Source organism: Theropithecus gelada, chromosome 20, assembly GCF_003255815.1.
Source record: "Theropithecus gelada isolate Dixy chromosome 20, Tgel_1.0, whole genome shotgun sequence".
NCBI lineage: Eukaryota > Metazoa > Chordata > Mammalia > Primates > Cercopithecidae > Theropithecus > Theropithecus gelada.
This window is the reverse complement of record NC_037688.1, coordinates 55,239,154-55,264,668: the sequence shown is the minus strand read 5'-3', so window position 1 is coordinate 55,264,668 and position 25,515 is coordinate 55,239,154. Positions and strand designations below refer to the sequence as shown.

Genomic DNA, 25,515 nt, shown 5'->3' with positions numbered 1-25,515 from the left:
TCCCACCTGTAATCCCAACGACTGTGGAGGTTGAGGCAGAAGGATCACTTGAGCCCAGGAGTTCAAGATCAGCCCGGGCAACAAAGCAAGACCGTGACTCTACAAAAAAAAAAAAAAAAAAAAAAAAGAGGAGGTATCTGATTGTACCAGGAGAAGACATAAGGCCCTGCCCCAGCCTCTCCCTGGGAAGGAAGTAGTCAGGAGTTAGGAGAGGATTCAGAATTTATATTTCAGTGCTCACTAGCCAGTTCCCACCCTCCGCACCCACCCACCCCCCGCAGTAGAGAGGAGGTCCTGGCTACCATCAGGCCGTCCCTGAGCGCAGTGTCTCTCCAGCCCAGGTGTGTGAAGGGAGCACCTTCCTTCAGGGGTCTGGTGCGAAGACAAAGTCGAGGGCCTGGCGCTCAGCCCCTGCCACGTTGGGGTGCCAGAGGTCCACGATGAAGACCACTCGAGGCCCATCTTCAGGGGAGCCTAGGGCACATGGGACAGGAATAGCAGAGCCACTGACATTAGGTATTTCCACACCAGAGCACTCACCAAACACCATAAAAGCAAACAGTAAATAAGTGACAAGCCCTGTTCTAACCCTTTAAATGTATCAAAAAAAATTTTTTTTTTTTTTTTGAGATGGAGTCTTGCTCTGTCACCAGGCTGGAGTGCAGTGGCGTGATTTCAGCTCACTGCAACCTCTGCCTTTCAGGTTCAAGCAGTTCTCCTGCCTCAGTCTCCCTAGTAGCTGGGATTTCAGGCGTTCACCACCACGCCCTGGTAATTTTTTGTATTTTTAGTAGAGACGGGGTTTCACCATGTTCACCAGGCTGGTCTCGAACTCCTGACCTCAGGTGATCCGCCCACTTCTGCCTCCCAAAGTGCTGGGATTACAGGCATTAGCCACCATGCCCGGCCGATATATATCAACTCTTAATCAAAACAAACTGTGGTATTACCATAATTATCCCTATTTTATACAAAGCAACAAGCATAAGGAGGTTAAGTCCTGTGCCCAAGTGCAAGAGGTAGGACAGGAACCCAGAGTCCTGTGCTGGTAACCACTTTTCTGTGCACTTAACATTATCTCATTTAATCCTTGCAGTCACTTGATGAAGAAGGTGGTGGTCCTAGGGCATTGGAGAAGTTGTGTGACTTGTTCAAGGTCATGCAGCTGGAAGATGGTGGTGGTAGGACAGGAAGTCCGTTGGGCCTGATTCTGCTGTCCTCTAGTCTACGCTCCTTTGCTCCTGAGTCCCTCATCCCCCCTGCAGAATGGGCACCCTGTTACCATTGTGAGCCACTGTGTGTAGAAAAGAGTCGTCCACCAGTAGACAGTGCCCCTCCGCCCAGCACTGGGGCTCACCGCCGACCACCAGCTCACAGCCAGGAGGGATCTTTAGGCCTGTAAGAAGAGACGCGGGCATCCAGCACTCCTGCCTCCAAGCCAGGGGCCCATCCTGGCCAGTCAGTTTGCAGCTCTAAGCGTCTTAAATGCCAGGTTTTGTGGTCGTCCTCCTTTCCTTCCAGAAAGTGGCCACAGTATAATTATAATACAGTCCTGGAGGAGGGAAGTGCTGGGAGATTAGCGAAACGCTGCTGTGGGTAGCGTGACCCATCTATTTTTTTGAGACAAAGTCTCACTCTGTGACCCAGGCTGGAGTGCAGTGGTGTGATCTCAGCTCACTCTGCCTCCCAGGTTCAAGTGATTCTCATGTCTCAGCCTCCTGAGTAGCTGCTAGGATTACAGGCACGTGCCACAATTCCGGGCTAATTTTTTTTTTTTTTTTTTGAGATTTAGTTTTGCTCTGCCACCAGGTTGGAGTGCAGTGGCATGATCTTGGCTTACTGCAACCTCCGCCTCCCGGGTTCAAGCAATTCTCCTGCCTCAGCCTCCCAAGTAGCTGGGATTACAGCTGCCCGCCACGACGCCTGGCTAATTTTTGTGTTTTTAGTAGAGACGGGGTTTCGCCATGTTGGCCAGGCTGATCTCGAACCCCTGAGCTCAAGTGATCTGCCTACCTCAGCCTCCCAAAATGCTGGGATTACAGGTGTGAGCCACTGTGCCTGGCCAGACCCATTTTATTTTATTTTATTTTATTTTATTTTATTTTATTTTATTTTATTTTTTCATTTCATTTCATTTTATTTATTTTATTTTATTCTTAGACAGCACTGGTCTTGAACTCCTGGCCTCAAGCAATCCTCCTGCCTTGGCCTCCGAAAGTGCTAGTATTTCAGGGATGAGCCACGGCGCCTGGCAGGAACCTCTCATTTTAGAGAAAAGAGAAAGCTTCCTGGAGGAAATGGCGTTTCCTCCTGGACTTCCTGACAGTTTGACTCAAGAGCTTACTGTGTGATAGGTGCTGTCTCCCCACGAGGTATAAGATTAAAGAGGATCCTGGCCCAAGGACCACATGGCCGAGTGCGGTGAGGAAAGTGAGCAGCCACGTCAAATGATGGGGGAACAGGAAGGAATCCTAGAGGAAGTGTGGCACTTGAAAACTTGAATCCTGAAGGCTGAGTAGGAGTTTTCCAGGAGGTGGTACGGGGGAAGGGGATTCTAGGTTGAAAAGAACAGCACGTGTGGCATCTGTCAGGACTGGCCAGAAGGCTTTCATGATTTAGAGCACAGAGAGAGGGAGGAGAGGAAGGATCGGGAACTGATCCTGAGGCCAGTGTGCCCTGAAGTGTAGGACACATCCAGCTGGCAGCACAGGAGATGATTTGGGGCAAAACAAGGTCATGGTATGGAATAACAGAAAATTATTTCCCTTTCCATTTTCTTCCAGTCTTTAAGACATCAAAAAGTGCGGGGTGCGGTGCCTCACGCCTGTAATCTCAGCACTTTGGGAGGCCAAGACAGGAGGATCACTTGAGACCAGGAGTTTGGGTCCAGCCTGTCTTTACACAATTTTTTTTTTCTTTTTTTGAGATGAAGTTTCACTCTTGTTGCCCAGGTTGGAGTGCAATGTTGTGATCTCGACTCACTGCAACCTCCGCCTCCCGGGTTCAAGTGATTCTCCTGCCTTAGCCTCCCAAGTAGCTGGGATTACAGGCATGTGCCACCACACCCAGCTAATGTTTTGTAATTTTAGTGGAGACAGGGTTTCTCCATGTTGGTCAGCTGGTCTCAAACTCCCAACCTCAGGTAATCTGCCTGCCTCGGCCTCCCAAAGTGCTGCGATTACAGGCGTGAGCCACCACACCCGGCCTACACAAATTTTTAAAAAATCAGCCAAGCATAGTGGTGGGCACTGGTCCTTGGGGCTGGTCCCAGCTACTCAGGAGGTTGAGGTGAGAGGATCCCTTGATCTCAGGAAGTCAAGGTTGTAGTGAGCCATATTTGTGCCACTGCACACTCTAGCCTGGGTGACAGAGCGAGAGCTTGTCTCAAAAAAAATGAAAGGCCAGGCGCGGTGGCTCACACCTGTAATCCCAGCACTTTGGGAGGTGGAGGCGGGGGGATCGCGAGGTTAGGAGATCCAGACCACAGTGAAACCCCGTGTCTACTAAAAATACAAAAAATTAACCCGGCGCGGTGGCAGGTGCCTGCCTGTAGTCCCAGCTACTCAGAAGGCTGAGGCAGGAGAATGGCGTGAACCTGGGAGGTGGAGCTTGCAGTGAGCAGAGATCATGCCACTGCACTCCAGCCTGGACGACAGAGCGAGACTCCGTCTCAAAAAAAAAAAAAAAAAAAAGTGTAGGCTTCAGGATCAGAGAGACTAGAGCACTTAAGTAGAATGTTCTAGACTGTTGAAAGCTTTCTTTTTAAAATTTCAGCTTGTGTTTATGAGTACTTTCTTGTCACCCAGGCTGGAGTGCAGTAGCACAATCTCAGCTCACTGCAGCCTCAAACTCCTGAGCTCAAGTGATCCTCCCACCTCAGCCTCTCCAGTAGCTGGGACCATAGGCACGGACCACCATGCCCAGCTAATTGCTTTATTATTTGTAGAGACAGAGTCTCACTATGTTGTCCAGGCTTTTTATGAGTACTTCTACTTAGGGCAAGTAATACTGATGATAGTGCTATAAATATTTCTTTTAAATACGAAGAACAAAAGGTCGGGGGGAGAGCCAAGGTGAAGAAACGCAGTACAGGTGGGAATGACTACGGCAAAGCTTATGAATATGGTGTGCAGATAGCCGAGGCTCAGGAAATGCTGCTGTGGGTGGCAACAGGGAGCCATGGAAGAAGAGAGGCACAATGAGAACTGTAGAGCAGACAGCTCTGTGGCGGAGAGAAGGGTCTGGGAGGAAAATCATCAAGGCAAGGAGGTTGTCAGTAGGCGGCAGCTACTTACCCAGATGGCATCTGACCCGGGCATTGGTGGGCCCACAGCGGCCCTCGAGCCGGGCCCCAGGCAGGAGAACGGAAAAGCCGGCATTGCCGAAGGTGTTGGCACTCATAAAGCTTCGAAGCCCCCTCAGTGCCCGATAGGCCCCCGGGCACCGGCGGCAGTTGCTGGGTTGGCACCGGCCTGCTTGGTACAGCAGGAGCTGGTAGCACCCGGGGGCCAGAGGTGGGGACCAGCCCCGAGGCAGAGGGGTAGTCCCTGAGAAGTCCCAGCTCACAGCCCCGAAGTCCCGTAAAATGGCAGGGAAGCTGCTCTCCAGGAGCTCCACGTCGTGCCGCTGGGCATCCCGCGGCACAAAGGGGGCTGAAGGCAGGTCTGGTAGGAAAAGCAGGCCTGGGCGCTGAATACCTAGGACCCCTGGCCCTCTCCCAGGGCCTGGGCCACCCTGAGCTGCCCGCCTCACTCTACCCATCCCAGCCCAGGAGTAGCGCCTTGCGTAGGCCCGAAGCCGCCGGCTCACTAGGCCTTCCGTTCTAGGTCCTTCCCCGGGATCCCCAGGACCCCTTCGGCTTGGTCCGCCGGCCTCCGAGCATCCCACAGGCCCACCACGAACACCCCTAGCCCGGCTCCCAGCCCCTAAGGCCTGTATGTCTTGGGAGCCCAGGCGGTAGCAGTACCAGAGGAACAGGGAAGTGAGGGCCCCGAAGAGCAAGGTGAGGGCCGAGGAGGCCAGGGGTAGTGGCCACGGGAGCATGGTCAGGGAGGCCCTAGCCAAGAGGCCTGGGGCGTCCTCCGGACCCCAGTTCCCCTGTCCCCCCAGCTCCCCACCTGTCCCTTCCATGGCTGTCCCCTGGCTCCCCGCTGGACTGTTTCCCTTCCACATTCCACTCTGGGCTCGCTCTCTCCTTCCGCGGTCCTCTCTCCACGCTGAAGCTCCCTCTCCCCTCCTTCATGCACCTCTAACCCTCCTCTCCTTTCTCTCCCCTCTTCTCTCTCCTTCTACCTCTTCTTCCTTCTCTCCCTCTGTCGCCTCCTCTCCCTCTTCTTTCGCCTTCCAGCAGCCTCCTCTCTCTCTCGCTCTGCTTCTGTCTCCCGCCTCAATCTCCCCCTTTCCTCCCCACCCCCGCTTTTCGCTCGCTCTCTCTCCCGCTTCCTTCTAGCTCCCCTGGGCAGCAGTTCCTACCCGGCCTGGACCTGCAGTCCCGGGAACCCGCAGCCTGTCTTTCTCCGTGGCAGCTTCTTTCTCTCCGGCCTCACTGCTCTCTCCTTGCCCTCCCTCCTCACTAGCCCCGACCCTGCGGTCCTGCCTGGCTCTCGCTCCCTCTCTCCTACTCGCTCCTTCCTTGGCTCCCACTCACCCTGACGTCACTCCTTCCCGGAGCCCTCTCAGCTCAGCCACCCCCGAACCCTCCCAGTGGCGCCGCAAGTCAGTCGGGGGCCGGGGGAGGGGGAGAGTCGTCTCTGGATGTGCCTCCCCACCCCCCCAGCCCGGAAAGGGCGCCACGTGGGGCGCAGGGGCCGGGGTGCCAGCCTCCAGCCGTCCCGCAATGCGAAAGAAGGGGCGGGTCTCGTGGGGCGGGGCATGAGGGGGCGGGGCATGAGGGGCGGGGCATGAGGGCGGGGCGAGCGCGGACTATTGGCTGGGCAGGCGCCCGAGACTGCGGGCAAGGATGCCAAGGCCAGTCCGTCGGGCGGCCAGTCCCTCGGTCGGTCGGCCTGTGACTCCCGCTGGCCCTAGGCCAGCCCAGGAGCCCACGAGCCCGGCAAACACCGAAAGCGGCTTCAGCCAATCGCGGGCGGCGCCGGGCCGGGCCCGCCCCGGCCGGGCGAGGGGAGCTGTCCGCGCGCCACTGGTGCTGAAAAGGCGCTGCGGAGGGAAAATCAGAGCCGAGGCCGCCTGTTAACTGGCCGGGGTCACGGTTAATGGAAGAGGAGGGGTCTGTCTCTCCTCCCCTAACCTCGGCCCGTCACTCACGAGACTTCTCACAATCGTGGAAGCTCGCCATTCTCCCGGAGGAGGGAGAGCCCATTCCACCCGAGCTACTGTAAAAGGCGAAGGGAAGCCCCGTGGGAGGTCTGGATGTGAACAGGGGGCATAATGGGGGGCCGAGCAGGCGCGAACCAAGCTGTGCAGCCTCTCGGCGCCCTGGGAAGAGGAGATTCAGATTCCAGATGTGCTGGAATGGCAGGCGGAGGGGGCTAATTACTGCTGAGACCAGAGAGTTTCCTTTGCCTCCCCTAGGGGCCGCGGGAGTGAGGATTACGGCCCTGGCTTGTATGATCCCTCCCTCCTCCATCTGCACTTCCTCCTCCTCCCTCCCCGTCAAATAAATCCCAGGCCCCTCCCTCCGCCCGTCCCCAGGATCTGACGTGGGCTTGATACCTTTCTCAGCTTCTCCCTCCCGCAGCTTCAGTGCCCGAGCTTCGGCTCTCCCAGTTCCCCAACCCACCCCTTCCCCTCCCCGACAATCCCCGCTAGAGCCCAGTGGGGAACCCCCCGATCCTCGACCCCACCCTAAGCCCCCAGAAGCTGCCTTCTCCTCCCCAGTCCCTTAGCTTCGGGTCCAGCCAGCCCGGTGGACCCAGGCGCCTGAGCAGGAGGGTAACCCAGGCCACCCGGCCCCTTCGGCCCTCTCGGCCCCACCCCCTGCAGCCGGAGCCGCGCCCCCCCTACCACAGAGCCGGGAGACGAGGACAGAGGAGACTGAGCAAAGGGGGGTGGGCTCCAGGCGACCCCTAGCCCAATTCTGCCCCTCTATCCCAAGGGGCAGAGAAATTGTCTTTCTTTGCTGACTCCTACCAGGAAAAAAAAAAAAAAAAAGAATTAAAGGGAAAGATAATCGGAGACGGAGGAAAGGTGGCAGCCAGATTACTTAGAGAGGCACAGAGGAGAGAGATCGGGGTGAGTCGCCATGGGGACTCCCAGGGCCCAGCACCCGCCGCCTCCCCAGCTGCTGTTCCTAATTCTGCTGAGCTGTCCCTGGATCCAGGGTAAGGACATGAGAGTGTGGGGGTGGGCCCCAGGAAGGCACCCAGCGGGGTCCTCCACCCTCCTTTCTCTTAACATCCTGGGTCTTCCGAGCACATGGGGGAGGGGAGAGGCACAACTGATGGGGAAAGGGCAAGCCAGAGCTTTCTGGATTGAACCCAAAGCCCCTTAACCCTCAATATTGAGAAGGCAGGGAAATGAATGAGAGAAGCTTTTAGCAGTGTCTCAGGAGCTAGATCCACAAAGGAGGGCTGGGAAAGTTGGGGGGATGTCTGCGGAGGCGGTAGAAGCACGGAGGGACCTGGGTGGGAGATGGAGATGCTGAGAGAGATGCCAGGCGCTGTACACACAAATGTTCTTGGATGAATGGACAAAGACAGATGAGCAGAGGCAGGGCTCAAAGACCAGATTTTCAGTCCCCCACTCTGACCCCCAACCAGACTCCAGGGAAGGAGGCAGAGACTGCAGAGGACCAGAGAGAGAGAGGGAAAGAGAGAGAGAGAGAGAGAGAGAAGGAGAAGGAGAGAAAAAAGACAGCCACACTGCAGAGACAGAAGCCCAGAGAGAAAGCCAGGCACTGCGGAAACAAGGGCTGGGAGGTGCCGCCAGACCCTCTGCAGAGCCCCAGGTTTGGGGGGAGATCACCATTGAGGTGAAAGGGAAGGCAGCACCGGCAACCCCTCTGCCTTGCTGGCGCTGTCCAGGGTTCATAAGAGCTAAGATGTTCACTGAAGGCCCACACAGCCCAGGGAGAAGGGAGAGGGGACGGGAGAGAAGAGGTGTGGGAGTGGGAATATGAGGGCAGCTGGGAGCCCCTTCTCGGATCTTGGCCCTCAGTCGAGCCTGGGACCCTCTGAGCCCCTGTAGGCCCAGCTGGTGAAGGAGGGAAGAAGAGTTCTAGAAAATATCTCTCTGGAGAAGGAAGGGATGTGGGGGAGTGGAGAGGCTCACACAACTTCACCTCCTAGGTCTGCCCCTGAAGGAGGAGGAGATATTCCCAGAGCCTGGAAGTGAGACCCCCACGGTGGCCTCTGAGGCCCTGGCTGAACTGCTCCATGGGGCCCTGCTGAGGAGGGGCCCAGAGATGGGCTACCTGCCGGGTGAGGCCCCCAGAGTGGCAGGAGTGGCCTAGAGGCAGAGGGAGGGAATGGGCTCAGGGAGATGGGGAGCCAGGCTAGACAACAGCAGGCAGAGAGATACTGCAGAGGAGGAAAGAGCCTGCAGGAAGGCCTGTGAGATTCAGGGGACACAAATCGAGATCGTCGGAGGAAGTCAAACCTGGGCACAGACAGAACCAGAGAGACAGAGACAGAATGATTAGGAGACGGTCAGACAGAAAAACAATCACATAGAAAGAGAGATGGAAATTCAGAGAACCAGAGTCAGAGAAATGGTGGAAGACAGAAAGAGAGAGAGAATGAAACACAAAAACTAGTGGATCTCGAATCATGAAATCAGAGTGCAATCAGAATACTAAACAGGGAAATGGGGAAATAAAGAGTTCCAGAGAGAGCAAGACAGAGGAGAGAGGAGATAACCAGAGAGAGAACGTGATCTGAGTGAGGAGGCAGAGAGAGAGGCTCAGGGAGAGGAGTATCAGGGTGGAAGGGGCTGGGTGGAGAGAAGGGACCAGAAGAGAAACAGGGGGGACTCAGGCTGTGGAAGCCTTGGGAGGAGGTGGGGACTAGATTGGGGAAGGGAAAGGTGGGGGGTACTGTACCTTGTGGGGGAGGCTTTTGGGGTATGGCAGGGGAACCCCTAGCTTCCCTTAGCCCTGCTCCCCACCCAAGGTCCTCCGTGTGCTCTTCCTGTGCTCTGACATTCCCTGCACTGTCCCAGGATCTGATCCGGACCCCACGCTAGCCACCCCTCCGGCCGGCCAGACTCTCACAGTGCCCTCCCTGCCACGGGCCACTGAGCCGGGGACAGGGCCTCTGACAACAGCCGTCACCCCTAAGGGGGTCAGGGGGGCAGGCCCCACCGCGCCAGAACTGCTGACCCCACCCCCAGGAACCACAGCCCCACCCCCACCCAGCCCTGCTTCCCCAGGGCCTCCCCTTGGGCCTGAGGGAGGAGAGGAGGAGACCACGACCACCATCATCACCACGACAACTGTTACCACTACGGTGACCAGCCCAGGTGAGGCGATGGCAAGGGGATGGGGGTGGGAGCACCGGATAGGTACACACTGGGGATGGATGGGAAAGAGGCTCCTGGGAACTGTGGAAGGAGTCCTGGGTACAGATGGGAGAATAAAAATAACAAAGGTAGCATTTCTGTACCCTTACTAAGTACCAGGCAGTGTTCCAATTGTTTCAGCTATATAACAGTTAGGAAAGGGAGTTCTGGCTCAGGTGGGAGAGGGAGTATGCTTAAAGATGGTGCTGGGCGCAGTGGCTCATGCCTGTGATCCCAGCACTTTAGGAGGCCAGGCGGGTGGATCACCTGAGATCGGGAGTTTGAGACCAGCTTGACCAACATGGAGAAACCCCGTCTCTACTAAAAGTACAAAATTAGCCGGGTGTGGTGGCACATGCCTGTAATCCCAACTACTCGGAAGGCTGAGGCAGGAGAATTGCTTGAACCAGGGAGGTGGAAGTTGTGGTGAGCTGAGATCCAGCCATTGCACTCTAGCCTGGGCAACAAGAGTGAAACTCCATCTCAAAAAAAAAAAAAGATGGTGAGGGGGCACAGCAGCGCACACCTGTAATCCCAGTGCTTTGGGAGGCCAAGGCAGGAGGATCACTTGAGGCCAGGAGTTTGAGTCCAGCCTGGGAAACATAGCAAGACCCCATTTCTACAAAAAGTTTTACAAATTGGTTCTGCGTGGTGATGCGCACCTGTGGCCCCAGCTACTCGGAAGGCTGAGGAGGGAGGATGGCTTGAGCCCAGGAGTTTCAGACTGTAGTGAGCCATGATTGCGCGACTGCACTCCAGCCTGGGTGACAGAGTGAGACCCTCTCTCAAAACAAAACAAAAAAATAATGAGAGGTGCTAAGGAGAAGGCAGATGAAGGCCTTCAGAGTTGCTTGGCTGGGAGGGCAAGAGCACAGGCATTCCTTCCATCCCAACCATTTGTATCTCCTCAGTTCTATGTAATAACAACATCTCCGAGGGCGAAGGGTATGTGGAGTCTCCAGATCTGGAGAGCCCCGCCAGCCGCACCTTGGGGCTCCTGGACTGCACTTACAGCATCCATGTCTACCCTGGCTACGGCATTGAGATCCAGGTAACTGGACCAAAGCATGTGACTGTGCACCTTCCAAGCCTTTTCCTCTGGGTTGTGGGTGTGCACGGGTTTGGCCTGGGCGCCAAAGAACCTATTTGATGACTCAGGTTACCTCAAAAGCTCTTCCAGATTTCTACAACTTGGGCAGCAGCATGGTGCCTTTTGGGCTGCCACACACAGGGAAAAGGCACAGGACAGGGGCTTTGGAAGTCAAACCCCTGGCTGACTTGCCCTGGCAGGTCTGTGTCTGGCTTTTCTAGGTGCAGACGCTGAACCTGTCGCAGGAGGAGGAGCTTCTGGTGCTGGCTGGTGGGGGATCCCCAGGCCTGGCCCCCCGACTCCTGGCCAACTCGTCCATGCTTGGAGAAGGACAAGTCCTTCGGAGCCCAACCAACCGGCTGCTTCTGCACTTCCAGAGCCCACGGGTCCCAAGGGGCGGTGGCTTCAGGATCCACTATCAGGGTGAGGAGTTTGAGGGTGCTGCTGGAAGGGCAGGGGCCATACTGCATACAGGGGACATCTTTATTTATTTATTTATTTGTTTTTGAGACAGAGTCTTCCTCTGTTACCCAGGCTGGAGTGCAGTGGCACGATCTCAGCTCACTGCAAGCTCCGCCTCCCAGGTTCACGCTGTTCTCCTGCCTCAGCCTCCCAAGTAGCTGGAACTACAGGCGTCCGCCACCACGCCCAGCTAATTTTTTTTTTTTTTTTTTTTGAGACGGAGTCTCGCTGTGTCGCCCAGGCTGGAGTGCAGTGGCTGGATCTCAGCTCACTGCAAGCTCCGCCTCCCGGGTTTTTACGCCATTCTCCTGCCTCAGCCTCCCGAGTAGCCAGGACTACAGGCGCCCGCCACCTCGCCCGGCTAGTTTTTCATATTTTTTAGTAGAGACGGGGTTTCACCGTGTTAGCCAGGATGGTCTCGAACTCCTGACCTTGTGATCCGCCCGTCTCGGCCTCCCAAAGTGCTGGGATTACAGGCTTGAGCCACCGCGCCCGGCCAAATTTTTTGTATTTTTAGTAGAGATGGGATTTCACTGTATTAGCCAGGATGGTCTCGATCTCCTGACCTCGTGATCCACCCCCTCAACCTCCCAAAGTGCTATTACAGGCATGAGCCACCGTGCCTGGCCTATACAGGGGACATCTTTAAGAACCATCGAAGCACAGGGTGCTGAGGGGGGCTTTTCCTCCTGACTGTGACCCTGGGGGGCCAGGCCCTCAGAGGAGACCCATGCATACTTATCTCACACACTCACAGATCTGTGCACACATCCAAGGGACAATTCATCCATTGAACTCAACAAATGTTGATCAAGTGCTTGCTTCATACCAGGCCCTATGTTAGCCTTGGAGGTGGAATGAACAAACCAGGTGTAAATCTGGCTTCAACGAGCTCAGAATCTAGGTAGGAAGACAGATGAGTAATCAGAATGGTTACAATTCAAGGAGATAAGGAATATGATGGCAGAAACACCAGCGGGGGCAGCACATAGCCAAGGGACCTAAATTTCTCCCAAGGAATATGGGGACATCTTCTTGGAGGAGATGATGACTAAGCTGAGACCTGAAGGATAAATTCGCCAGGGAAAGGGTGGGAGGGAGGGAGAGGAGGGAGGCAGATGGCTAGGTGGATGAAAAAGCACACTCCAAGACCCAGAGAGAGAAGATGTGACCCCCAGATGAGGTGAAGGAATTTAGCCTGGAAAATAGAATGGTCCTAGCCGTGTGACCTGGGACAAGTTACTTAACCTTTCTGTGCCTCATGATGTCATCTGAAAAACGGGGATCACAATAATTGCTATTATGCGGAAGATCAAATGAATTAATACATGTCAAGTATTTAAAACAGTGTGTGGCTTGGAATGGTGACTCATGCCTGTAATCTCAGCACTTTGGGAGGCCGAAGCAGGTGGATCACCTGAAGTCAGGAGTTCAAGACCAGCCTGGCCAACATGGCGGAACCCCGTCTCTATTAAAAATACAAAAATCAGCCAGGCATGGTGGCAGGCACCTGTAATTCCAGTTACTTGGGAGGCTGAGGCAAGAAAATTGTTTGAACCCAGGAGGCGGAGGTTGCAGTGAGCTGAGATTGCGCCATTGCACTCCAGCCTAGGTGACAAGAGCGAAACTCCATCTCAAAAACAAACAAACAAAAAAACAAAAAAAAAAAAAGCAAAAACACAAACAGCGTGTGTACACAGTGAGAGCTCAAAACTGTCAGTCATGCTATTACCTTCAAAGCACAGAAAGGGGTGAAGGGGAAATGGGCCAGAGACCAGGCTGGGAGGCAGGTCAGATTCAGACCATAAAGAGCCTTACCTGCTTCAGTAAGGAGTTCAGACTACTTCAACCTGCAGGTGTGACAGGGAGATAATTTGAATTTTTTTTTTTTTTTTAGACAGAATCTCGCTCTGTTGCCCAGGCTGGAGTGCAGTGGCGTGATCTTGGCTCACTGCAACCTCTGCCTCCCAGCTTCAAACAATCTCAAAGTGCTGGGATTACAGGCATGAGCCACCATGCCAGGCCTCCTAATTTGAAATTTATTTATTTATTTATTTATTTATTTATTTTTGAGATGGAGTTTCACTCTTGTTGCCCAGCCTGGAGTGCAATGGTGCAATCTTGGCTCACCGCAGCCTCTGCCTCCCAGGTTCAAGCAATTCTCCTGCCTCAGCCTCCCGAGTAGCTGGGATTACAGGCATGTGCCACCATGCCCGGCTTACTTTGTATTTTTAGTAGAGACGGGGTTTCTCCATGTTGGTCAGGCTGGTCTCAAACTCCCGACCTCAAGTGATCCTCCCGCCTTGGCCTCCCAAAGTGTTGGGATTACAGGCGTGAGCCACGGCGTCTGGCCTGAAATGTTTTAAGCAGGAAAGTGAGAGCCTTGGATTTGCAACTTAGAAAGATCCTTCTGACATCTGGGGGCAGGGAAGGGGGGCTGTATTCACACATGACTGCATTTGTTAGGACCTATGACATATAACCTGCACATGTGTGTACATCCACGCTTACCTGTGTGTGCGGGAACCTTCCCACAGTACAAGGGTATGTTCTAGCATACACGTGTGCACAAGGAAAGGGCCCAGCCAGTGCCCTGTTCCAGACACCACTGTCTTCCTGTGCTTCGTGGAGACAGAAAGAACTGTGTCAGGCCAATGCCCCCTTCACATCACCGCATGGCCTGGGCTGGTGTTGTGCATTCTGCCCTCCTTGAAAGCTCTGCTGACCGCAGACGCCTTATGTGCCTCATCCAGGGTACACCCTGAATCCTGTTCTCACATCCTCTCCAGCCTCTTTTGAAGCCTCTGCTCAGGACCTGCCCTAGGGGCTCATGTGTGCATAGCAAAGGTGCCTATTCGTTGGGGGGCCAGCGAGCTAGGGGACATGTATTTGGCAGTAGGGACCTGGTTATTGGGGAGCAAGAGCATGCCTGGAAGGCCCAGGCCGAGTGCTGGACTTCAGGTATTATGAAATCTGAAGATATGATTCCCCATTGGCTCCTTTAAGCAGCCACTTCCCCAGGGCACTGAAAATAGGACTCCTTAGGCTAAATGGAACATTTGGGGAAGTAGGACTATTGCATAAATTGGCCTTCATTGCTCAGTCTTCCCTGCTTCGCAGCTGCACCAGGCACCTTTGGGACCGAGGCCCTGTTTCAGCCCTTCCCAACCTGCACTAGCTGGGGCCTCTGGCCCAGAGTGGCCTCATTAGCTTCTCTCTGAAAAGCCAAAGGCTCCCTCACCCCTCAACCCAAGTTCAGCAAACTTTCCCATTACAAAGTCCTTTCACCAACCGTAGTTTCATTTGCTTTTCACAGAAACCCTGAGAGTGGCCATTATCAGTTCCATCTCTCAAAGGAAGAAAAAGACTCAAAGGTCATGTAGATTGCTCAGCCACCTGCACGTTTATTGCAGCCAGACACCAGATCCCCGAGTCCCTGGCTCCCAGTCATTCATTAATTGAGGCTGAGGGGCGTGTGATTAACATTTTCTCAGCAGCTTCTATGTGCCAGGTGCTTTGCGTGTTTCTTTTATTTAATTATCAGGCCAATCTTCCCTGACAGGAATTATTATTGCCGTTAATAGGTGAGAGGTCCCTAGAGATGAAGTCACCTGTTCAAAGTCACGTAGTTAGTAAGTTCTGGAGCTAGAACTGGAACTCAGGGCTGCCTGACGACAAATCCAGTGGTTCCACGCTGCCTCTTGGCTGCACCCATTGATCAGCCAGGCTAGCCATTTTTTTTTTTTTTTTTTGAGACAGAGTCTTGCTCTGCTGCCCAGGCTGGAGTGCAATGGCACAATATCAGCTCCCTGCAACCTCCGCCTCCTGGGTTCAAGCGATTCTCCTGTCTCAGCCTCCTGAGTAGCTGGGATTACAGGTGTGTGCCACAACACCTGGCTAATTTTTTGTATTTTTAGTAGATACAGGGTTTCACCATGTTAGCCAGGCTGGTCTCGAACTCCTGACCTCATAGTCTGGCCTTTTAGGACACAAAATAAGTAAGGCTTGGGCCAGTGTAGACAGTGGTTAGACCAGGCACGGTGGCTCACACCTGTAATCCCAGCACTTTGGGAGGTCAAGGTGGGTGGATCACTGAGGTCAGGAGTTCAAGACCAGCCTGGCCAACATAGTGAAGCACTGTATCTACTAAAAATACAAAAATTGACCAGGCGCGGTGGTTCACGCCTATAATCGCAGCACTTTGGAAGGCCGAGGCAGGCAGATCACAAGGTCGGGAGTTTGAGACCAGCCTGACCAATGTGGTGAAACCCAGTCTCTACTAAAAATACAGAAATTAGCCGAGTGTGGTGGCGCATGCCTGTAATCCCAGATACTCAGGAGGCTGAGGCTGGAGAATTGCTTGAACCTGGGAGGCGGAGGTTGCAGTGAGCCAAGATTGTGTCACTGCACTCCATACTGGGTGACAGAGCAAGACTCTGTCTCAAAAACTAATAATAATAAAATAAATAATAATAATAAAAATACAAAAATTAGCCAGCAGTCAAGGCACACGCCTATAACCCCAGCTACTTGGGAGGCTGAGGGAGGAGAATTACTTGAACCCGGGAGGTGAAAGTTGCAATGAGCTGAGATCAAGCCACTGCACTCCAGACTGGATGACAGAATGAGACTCTGTTTCAAAAAAAAAAAAAGACAATGGTTAATGTGATGACAAAATCATGCATGCAGGATTGTGTATAGGTAAGAGAACAAGTAACTGTTGGAGAGATGTAGAGTCAGGAAGGCTTCCCGGAAGAGGTGGTACGTAAGCCTCCCAGTCTGATCTCTTAAAACACAAGAAAGTAGGGGGAGAGCACAAGGGAAAATATGGAGGTGGAAACATAGGCTATATTGGTCTTGGAAGCTCAACCCTGAAGCTGGAATGTGCTGGGCTGCATTTAACTGTGGAAGGGGCTTGAATGTCAAACTAAAGCATTCAGACTTGATTCTGTTGGCAGCAGCCATTACCAAGACTACCATTTATTGAAACCACTGTGTTCTAGAAGGTTGTTCTTATGTTTATCTCAGTAGACGATGGACTCCTGAGGACAAGGCCTGGGTCTTTTTGCTGACCTCAGGTGATCCACCCGCCTCAGCCTCCCAAAGTGCTAGGATTACAGGTGTGAGCCACTGTGCCTTTAGAGATTATTTTGTCTTTAAAGACCTTAATACTCATTGGCCTGTAAATGAATCCCCCAGTGAAAGTGAAGTCAGGAGATCTGAAGAGGTCAGGAGCTGGAGACCACCCTGGCCAACATGGTAAAATCCCATCTCTATTAAAAATACAAAAATTAGCTGGGCATGGTGGTGCACACCTGTAATCCCAGCTACTCGGGAGGCTGAGGCAGGAGAATCGCTTGAACCCAGAAGGCGGAGGTTGCAGTGAGCTGAGATTGCATTCCATTGCACTCCAGCCTGGGCAACAGAGTGAGACTCCTCCTCAAAAACAAAAACAAAAAGACAAAATAGTCAAATGTCCTCAAGAAGTTTCATGTTTGCTTGAGGCCAGGAATTCAAGACCAGCCTGGGCAACATACTGAAATGTCATCTCTACAAAAAATTTAAAAATTAGTGGGGCACGGTGGCACAAACCTGTAGTCCCAACTACTTGGGAGGCTGGGTCAGGAGGATGGTTTGAGGCCAGGAGTTCAAGGTTCCAGTGAGCTATGACCGTGCCATTGCACTCCAGCCTGGGCAACAGAGTGACACCCTATCTCAAAAAAAAAAAAAAAAAAAGTTTCAATTGGTTCTTCTGGATGGAAGCTGAGGGTATACCACAGGGTACCTTGGTGGAAGAAAGGCTGTATGTGTGGAGGGGAGAAAAATGCAAAGAGAAACATTTAATAACTTGGAGACTCAGTGTTCACATCTGCAAAACAGGTCACATAATCTTTTGTTTTTTGAGATGGAGTTTTGGTCTTGTCGCCCAGGCTGGAGTGCAATGGGACGATCTCGGCTCACTGCAACCTCTGCCTCCTGGGTTCAAGTGTTCTCCTGCCTCAGCCTCCCAAATAGCTGGGAATACAGGCACCCACCACCATGCCCGGCTAATTTTTATATTTTTTTAGAGACGGGGTTTTACCATGTTGGCCAAGCTGGTCTCGAACTCTTGACTTTGTGATCCATCTGCCTCAGCCTCCAAAAGTGCTGGGATTACAGGTGTGAGCCACCACACCTAGCCAGGTCACATAATCTTTGTCTGCTTACCTCAAAATCTCTGTGTGGACTCACTCTGGGAGCTGAACAAGCTCTGCAAATACTTTTTTTGTTTTTTTGAGACGGAGTCTCGCTCTGTCGCCCGGGCTGGAGTACAGTGGCCGGATCTCAGCTCACTGCAAGCTCCGCCTCCCGGGTTCACACCATTCTCCTGCCTCAGCCTCCTGAGTAGCTGGGACTACAGGCGCCCGCCACCTCGCCCGGCTAGTTTTTTGTATTTTTTAGTAGAGATGGGGTTTCACCGTGTTAGCCAGGATGGTCTTGATCTCCTGACCTCGTGATCCGCCTGTCTCAGCCTCCCAAAGTGCTGGGATTACAGGCTGGAGCCACTGCGCCCGGCCAAGCTCTGCAAATACTATCTGTTATTAGAGCTGGATGAAATTCAGAGTAGTTCATTGATTTGCCTGAAGTCACACAACAAATGAGTAGCAGGGTCCAGAATAACTTGTTTGAACCTCAGATATCTCATCTATTAAATGGGGGCCAACGGGGGTGAATTACAATGAGTGGGGGAGATAAGGGATGTTGGAATTTCCTCTTCATGAGGCAAGGTGCCTGTGTGAGGAGCTCTTATTTCTCGGTATGTACGCCAGTATGGAGCCAGTGTGTGCCCCTGGCAGGCTGGCCTGAAAGGAGAGGGGGGAAGTGCTGGGGGATCAGTCCGAAAGGGAGGCATAGGAAAGTGAGCCCTGCTACCCCCTGTCTGTCTGGTGCAGCCTACCTCCTGAGCTGTGGCTTCCCTCCCCGGCCGGCCCATGGGGACGTGAGTGTGACGGACCTGCACCCTGGGGGCACTGCCACCTTTCACTGTGATTCGGGCTACCAGCTGCAGGGAGAGGAGACCCTCATCTGCCTCAATGGCACCCGGCCATCCTGGAATGGCGAAACCCCCAGCTGCATGGGTGAGTTTCCTGCCACAGTGGGTGGGGCCGTCTGTCCTGGGAACCACATTGGGAGGGTCCTATCTCAGGGGTGTCCACCTTTGGGAAAAACCCATTCTGAAGGGGTGTTTATCTACCCTGAGGAGTCCCCATCCTGGGGTCTGCAGCCAGAGCTCTTTATGCAGAGGGTCTCTCTCCTTCAGGTGTCTGCATCCTTGGGTGGTCTCCATCTCGGGGTGTCCCACTAGAGATTTTATTTTGGGAGTCACCATTCTGGAGGTCCCTTCTGGGGTAGCATCCTCATCCTAGAGGAAACCATTCTTAGGGTTCATGTCGAGAGGGCTTCTGTCCTGGAGAGCCTCCTACTGGGATTCCCATCCCGTGGTGTCTTCATTCTGAAAGTCCTGTCTTAAAGATTTCCCAGCTGAGGCTTTCAATTTTAGGGATCCTCGTAACTCCTCATCCTAGAGTATCCATAGCTGGAGAGTCTTCATTTTAGTGGTGTCTCCATCCTAGGAGGTGTCAATCTTGGGGTTCTCCTGTAACAGGGCTAGTTTCTCTCCTGGCTCATGCTTGGAGAAGGTCCCGTCCTCTGGGGTGACTCCATGGGACAGAGGCCAGCCCTGGGCTGGATCCCAGCCAAAGGTGTGAATGCAACAGCTCTGAAAACAGGCCGAGGCCCCGAGGAGAAGGACAAGTCACCTCAGGCTGACCTTAACCTGCCCCTCCTCTGCCCACAGCATCCTGTGGTGGCACCATCCACAATGCCACACTGGGCCGCATCGTGTCCCCAGAGCCTGGGGGAGCTGTAGGGCCCAACCTCACCTGCCGTTGGGTCATTGAAGCAGCTGAGGGGCGCCGGCTGCACCTGCACTTCGAGAGGGTCTCGCTGGATGAGGACAATGACCGGTGAGGGTCTGGGTCTCGGGTCAGAAGTCCCCACCTTGGGCGGGCATGGTGGTTCATGCCTGTAATCTAGCACTTTGTGAGGCCAAGGTGGGCAGATCACAAGGTCAGGAGATCGAGATCATCCTGGCTAACACACTGAAACCCCATCTCTACTAAAAATACAAAAAAAAAAAAAAAAAAAAATTAACCAGGTATGGTGGTGGGCAGCTGTAGTCCCAGCTACTCGGGAGGCTGAGCAGGAGAATGGCATGAACCCAGGAGGCGGAGCTTGCAGTGAGCCAAGATCGGGCCACTACACTCTAACCTGGGCAACACAGCGAGACTCCATCAAAAAAAAAAAAAAAAAAAGGTCCCCACCTCAGGGAAATAGGGAGGCTAAGTGGGGACTTGGACACAGCTGGGGTGGATCCTGGTTGAGATAGGCATCACAGTTTAGACCTAAGCCTTTTTTTTTTTTTTTTTTTTTCCCGAGACGGAGTTTCACTCTTATTGCTCAGGCTGGAGTGCAATGCCGCGATCTCGGCTCACAGCAACCTCCGCCTCCCGGGTTCAAGCGATTCTCCTGCCTCAGCCTCCTGATTAGCTGGGATTACAGGCATGCGCCACCACGCCCAGCTAATTTTGTATTTTTAGTAGAGACAGGGTTTCTCCATGTTGGTCAGGCTGGTCTCGAACTCCCGATCTCAGGTGATCTGCTTGCCTTGGCCTCCCAAAGTGCTGAGATTACAGGCTTGAGCCGCTGCGCCTGGCCAGTCCTAAGCCTTTCTTAGGAAGTGTAGTTGTGCAACCTGAGACAAATCACTTAACTTCTTTGTGCCTCAGCTTCCTCATCTATAGAACGGAGATAACAGTACCTCCCTCTTCAGGTTTCTGTGAGGATAAGTGCTGAAGTTATATAAAGTCCTTAAAATGGCGCCTAAGACAATAAGCACTATAAAAGTGTCTGCTATCCTCTTTTTTTTTTTTTTTTTTGAGATGGAGTCTCACCCTGTCACCCAGGCTGGAGTGCAGTGGCGCGATCTTGGCTCACTACAACCTCTGCCTCCCGGGCTCAAGTGATTCTCCGGCCTCAGCCTCCTGAGTAGCTGGGACTACAAGTGCATGCCACCATGTCCAGTTAATTTTTTGTACTTTTTTTTTTTTTTAGTAGAGATGGGGTTTCACCGTGTTAGCCAGGATGATCTCGATCTCCTGACCTCGTGATCTGCCCACCTCGGCTTCCCAAAGTGCTGGGATTACAGGCATGAGCCACCACATGTGGCCTATCTTCTTCTTCTTCTTCTTTTCTTTGAGACAGTCTCACTCTGTCACCCAGGCTGGAGTGCAGTGGCATGAATTCGGCTGTCTGCAACCTCCACCTCCCAGATGCAAGCGATTCTCCTGCCTCAGCCTCCTGAGTAGCTGGGATTACAAGCATGCACCACCACACCTGGCTAATTTTTGTATTTTTAGTAAACATGGGGTTTTACCATTTTGGCCAGCCTGGTCTTGAACTCCTGACTTCAGGTGATCCACCCGTCTTGGCCTCCCAAAGTGCTGGGATTACAGGTGTGAGCTGAGCCACCGTGCCTGGTCAAGCATCTGCTATCTTCATCATCATTAACATCCTTTACCTAGCAACTAGGTATCTCAGCCCTGCCACTACTTGCTCTGTGACCTTGGACAGGTCACTTGATCTTTCTATGCCCCAATATCCTCCTCTATAAAATAAGGGATAATAATAGTGTCTGACTCAAGAGTTCTTGTGAAAATTAAATGAGAAAGAATGTGTAAGTGCTTAGAAGAGTGTGTGGCATATAGTTAATGTGTGATGATAACAGCTATAAAAATAAGTTAGGAGAGCGGGCAAGGGGTGAGGCAGCTTGTGAGGGAGGTTGAGCTCCTGGTCATGATTCTGTCCATCCCAGGCTGATGGTGCGCTCAGGGGGCAGCCCCCTATCCCCCGTGATCTATGATTCAGACATGGACGATGTCCCTGAGCGGGGTCTCATCAGTGACGCCCAGTCCCTCTATGTGGAGCTGCTGTCAGAGACACCTGCCAATCCCCTGCTGTTAAGCCTCCGATTTGAAGGTAAGTGACTCACTCCCCCACTGGACCCCAGCCGCCACACCGTCCCCTCTTCCTGACACCAGGCATAGTTGGAAGCACAAACTCCATGCCTGTTCATCTCCATGCTGGGATTCCTGAAACGTGACTTGCCTCCCTGCCCCAAAACTGCAAGGATCTCTTCTAGGGACCCCTTCTCCTTTCCGGAGGCAGCCTTCTCTGTTTAAGCTTCATGCATGCCTGGATCCAGGTACACAGCCCAGAGACCAGTTATCTCAGTATCTCAGTTCTTTCCTCTGTGTTGGCTTCATTCTCAGGCAGGCTTTCCCTGTGCGATGGACATAGCTGCTGATTTACCACCAACTTAGTTTTTATTTTATTTTATTTATTTATTTTCTTTTTTTTTTTTTTGAGATGGAGTCTTGCTCTGTCGCCCAGACTGGAGTGCAGTGGCGCGATCTCAGCTCACTGCAAGCTCCTCCTCCTGGGTTCATGCCATTCTCCTGCCTCAGTCTCCCAAGTAGCTGGGGCTACAGGCGCCTGCCACCACGCCCGGCTAAATTTTTTTTTTTTTTTTTTTTTGTATTTTTAGTAGAGACGGGGTTTCACTTTGTTAGCCAGGATGGTCTCGATTCCTGACCTCGTGATCCGCCCGCCTCAGCCTCCCAAAGTGCTGGGATTACAGGTGTGAGCCACCGCGCCTGGCCTTTATTTATTTACTTATTTTGAGATGGAGTTTTGCTCTTGTTGCCCAGGCTGGAGGGCAATGGTGTGATCTCAGCTCACTGCAACCTCCACCTCCTGGGTTCAAGCGATTCTTCTGCCTCAACCTCTTGAGTAGCTGGGATTACAGGCATACGCCACCACGCTCAGCTAATTCTGTATTTTTAGTAGAAACAGGGTTTCTCCATGTTGGTGAGGCTGGTCTCGAACTCCCAACTTCAGGTGATCCGCCCGCCTCAGCCTCCCAAAGTGCTGGGATTACAGGTGTGAGCCACCATGCCTGGCAGTTTTTTTTTTTAACTTTTATTCATTTTTATTTATTTATTTTGAGACAGAGTCCCTCTCTGTCACCCAGGCTGGAGTGCAGTGGCGGAATCTTAGCTCACTGCAGCCCCCTCCTCCAGGTTCAAGCGATTCTCATGCCTCAGCCTCCCCAGTAGCTGGGACTACACGCATGCACCACTACGCCCAGCTAATTTTTGTGTTTTTAGTAGAGACAGGGTTTCACCATGTTGCCCAGGCTGGTCTTGAACTCCTGGGCTCGAGTGATTTGCCCCCGTGGAACTCCCAAAGTGCTAGCATTACAGGCGTGAGCCACCTTGCCCAGTCCATACCACCAACTTAGTAACCTCACCAGAGAGAACACCCATGTATTTCCTGAGAGCTCAGCAAAAGTGCCAGGAGAGGCACTCATTGACCTGGCTGAGGTCCTGGTTGGCCTTAGCCTGAGCCAATCACCGAGCTAGGAGAAGGCAGTATTGAGATAGGCTAATCTGCCTCATGTGGCCTCCCCTGGTGGGCTTCAACTCAACCTTGTGGACTGGGAGTGGGGTAGGCATGCATCCCAAAATTAAAATTGGGGTGCTGTTACCAGAAGAAGGGGAATGAATGTGAAGGGGTAGAAACAAGGAAGTGATCGTGAAGGAAGAAGCGCTTGAACTTGGCCTTATAGGACAGAAGGTATTTTTTTATTATTATTATTATTGAAACAGGTCTTGCTTTATCACCCAAGCTGTAGTGCAGTGGCCCCATCATGGTTCACTGCAACCTCAACCTGCCGGGCTCAAGTGATCCTCCTGCCTCAGCCTCCCTAGTAGCTGGGACCACAAGCGTGCACCACCATGCCTGGGTAATTTTTTAATTTTTTGTAGAGACAGCATCTCACTATACTGCCCAGGCTGATCTCTAACTGCTGAGCTGAAGTGATCCTCCCACCCCGGCCTCTCAAAGTGCTAGGATTACGGGCGTGAGCCACCCTGCCCAACCAACAGAGGATATTTTAAAAGAGGAAGATCGGCCGGGCGCGGTGGCTCAAGCCTGTAATCCCAGCACTTTGGGAGGCCGAGACGGGTGGATCACGAGGTCAGGAGATCGAGACCATCCTGGCTAACACGGTGAAACCCCGTCTCTACTAAAAAATACAAAAAACTAGCCGGGCGAGGTGGCGGGCGCCTGTAGTCCCAGCTACTCGGGAGGCTGAGGCAGGAGAATGGCGGGAACCCGGGAGGCGGAGCTTGCAGTGAGCTGAGATCCGGCCACAGCACTCCAGCCTGGGCGACAGAGCGAGACTCCGTCTCAAAAAAAAAAAAAAAAAAAGAGGAAGATCAAGGCCAGTTGTGGTGACTCATGTCTCTAATCCCAGTACTTTGGGAGGCCAAGGTGGGATGATTGCTTGAGGCCGGAGGTTTGAGAACCAGTCTGAGCGACATAGTGAGACCCTGTGTCTGCAAATTAAAAAAAAAAAATTTTATATATATATATACACACACACACACACACACACACACACACACACATATATATATAGATCCAGATGTGGTGGCACACACTTCTAGTCCCAGCTACATGGAAGGTTGAGGTGGGAGGATCACTTGAACCCAAGAGGTTGCAGTGAGCTATGATTGCAGCACTGCGCTCCGGCCTGGGCAACAGAGCAAGACCCTGTCAAAAAAAAAAAAGAGAAAAGAAAACAAAAGAAAAGGAAAGGAAAGAAAGGAACTTTGGGAAAGAGCAAGTAGAGAAATGCTTGGTATGTTTGGGAAACAGAATTTCATTGTGGCTGAAAACAGAGGAGTTGTATAAACAGTAGCAAGAGAGAGACCAAAAACGTGAAGTGAAGTGCTCAGAGACGGGAGGGTCTAGTGTTTGATGAGAATCATGGAAGAAATGGAATTGACACTGGGCTGTAATGGATGCTTAGGATTTGGACATGATACCTTGCAGGTTAAGTAATAGTGAAATAGAACAGTGGATCTACAAAAATCAATTGCGGGATAGATTCTGGGAGTGTTAAAGTACGAACAGCCCAGGTCTTTTAGTGAAAATGGCAAGTTTTGAGACATGCCTCCATAGTTGTAGGCCACACTGTTCTACGAATTTAAGATTCTTCACTGTGGCCAGGCACAATGGCTTACGCCTGTAATCCCAGCACTTTGGGAGGCTAAGATGGGAGGATCACTTGAGCCTGGGAGTTTGAGACCAGCCTGGGCAACATAGCAAGACCTTTGTCTCTACAAAACAAAACGAAACCAACAATTAGCCAGGTGTGGTGGTGCACGCTTATGGTCCCAGCTGCTCAGGAAGCTGAGGTAGGAGGATCACTTGAGTCTGGGAGGTCAAAGCTGCTGTGAGTTGTGATCCCACCATTGCACTCCAGCCTAGGCAACAAAGCAAGACCCCGTCTCATTGTTTTTCTTTTTTTCTTTTTTTTTTTTTTTTGAGATGGAGTTTTGCTCTTGTCACCCAGGTTGGAATGCAATGGCGCAATCTCGGCTCACTGCAACTTCTGCCTTCCGGGTTCAAGTGATTCTCCTGCCTCAGCCTCCTGGGTAGCTGGGATTACAGGTGTTAGCCACCATGCCCAGCTAATTTTTGTATTTTTAGTAGAGATGGGGTTTCACCACGTTGGTCAGGCTGGTCTCGAACTCCTGACCTCAGATGATTCACCTGCCTCGGCCTCCCAAAGTGTGGAGATTATAGTTGTGAGCCACCATGTCTGACCTCATTTTTAAAAATAAATAAAAAAGCCCGGGCGCAGTGGCTCATGCCTGTAATCCCCGCACTTTGGGAGGCTGAGGCAGGTGGATCATTTGAGCCCAGGAGTTTGAAACCAGCCTGGGCAACATGGCAAAGCCCCATTTCTACTAAAAACACAAAAATTAGCCAGACGTGGTGACACGTGCCTGTAATCCCAGCTACCCGGGAGGCTGAGACACGAGACTCGCTTGAACCTGGGAAGCCGAGGTTGCAGTGAAGTGAGATCATGCCACTGCACTCCAGCCTGGGCAACAGAGCGAGACTTGGTCTCAAAAAATAAAAAATAAAATATTAAAATAAAATAAAAAATATATATAAAAAAAAAGCAAAAAGGCCCGGTGTGGTGGCTCATGCCTGTAATCCCAGCGCTTTGGGAGGCTGAGGCGGGTGGATCATCTGAGGTCAGGAGTTCGAGACCAGCCTGGCCAACATGGTGAAACCCCATCTCTACTAAAAAAATACAAAAATTAGCTGGGGGTGGTTGTGGGTGCCTGTAATCCCAGCTACTCTGGAGGCTGATGCAGGAGAATGACTTGAACCTGGGAGGCAGAAGTTGCAGTGAGCCGATGTCGTACCATTGCACTCCAGCCTGGGCAACAACAGCGAAACTCCATCTCAAAAAAAAAAAAAAAAAGAAAGAAAAGGATTCCTCATTGGTATCATAGGCACCTAAATCTTAACTCACAGGGAGTTTT

The 25,515-nt window shown here is 52.5% G+C and overlaps 2 protein-coding genes across 9 annotated transcripts in view; one reads left to right on the top strand and one right to left on the bottom strand.

Annotated features, from left to right (window-relative positions):
- Positions 1–204: 204 nt before the first annotated feature.
- Positions 205–5,242, bottom strand: ASPHD1 (aspartate beta-hydroxylase domain containing 1). The gene is given in 4 exon segments (XM_025371436.1): positions 205–474; positions 1,283–1,396; positions 4,296–5,194; positions 5,196–5,242. Coding segments are annotated over 4 exon segments (1,170 nt in total). The 3' UTR covers positions 205–364.
- Positions 5,243–6,650: 1,408 nt separating this feature from the next.
- SEZ6L2 (seizure related 6 homolog like 2) overlaps positions 6,651–25,515 on the top strand; it is a 29,527-nt gene continuing 10,662 nt past the window's right edge. For 4 of the 8 annotated variants that reach the window (XM_025370905.1, XM_025370909.1, XM_025370903.1 and 1 more), the window contains exons 1-8: positions 6,651–7,280; positions 8,247–8,378; positions 9,118–9,417; positions 10,368–10,507; positions 10,768–10,969; positions 17,941–18,126; positions 18,846–19,014; positions 20,922–21,085. In XM_025370905.1, the coding sequence (XP_025226690.1) occupies positions 7,202–7,280; positions 8,247–8,378; positions 9,118–9,417; positions 10,368–10,507; positions 10,768–10,969; positions 17,941–18,126; positions 18,846–19,014; positions 20,922–21,085 (1,372 nt within the window). In that variant the 5' untranslated portion in view covers positions 6,651–7,201. The remainder of the gene's footprint in view (positions 7,281–8,246; positions 8,379–9,117; positions 9,418–10,367; positions 10,508–10,767; positions 10,970–17,940; positions 18,127–18,845; positions 19,015–20,921; positions 21,086–25,515) is intronic. The other 4 variants (XM_025370907.1, XM_025370906.1, XM_025370904.1 and 1 more) reach the window with 3 other exon arrangements.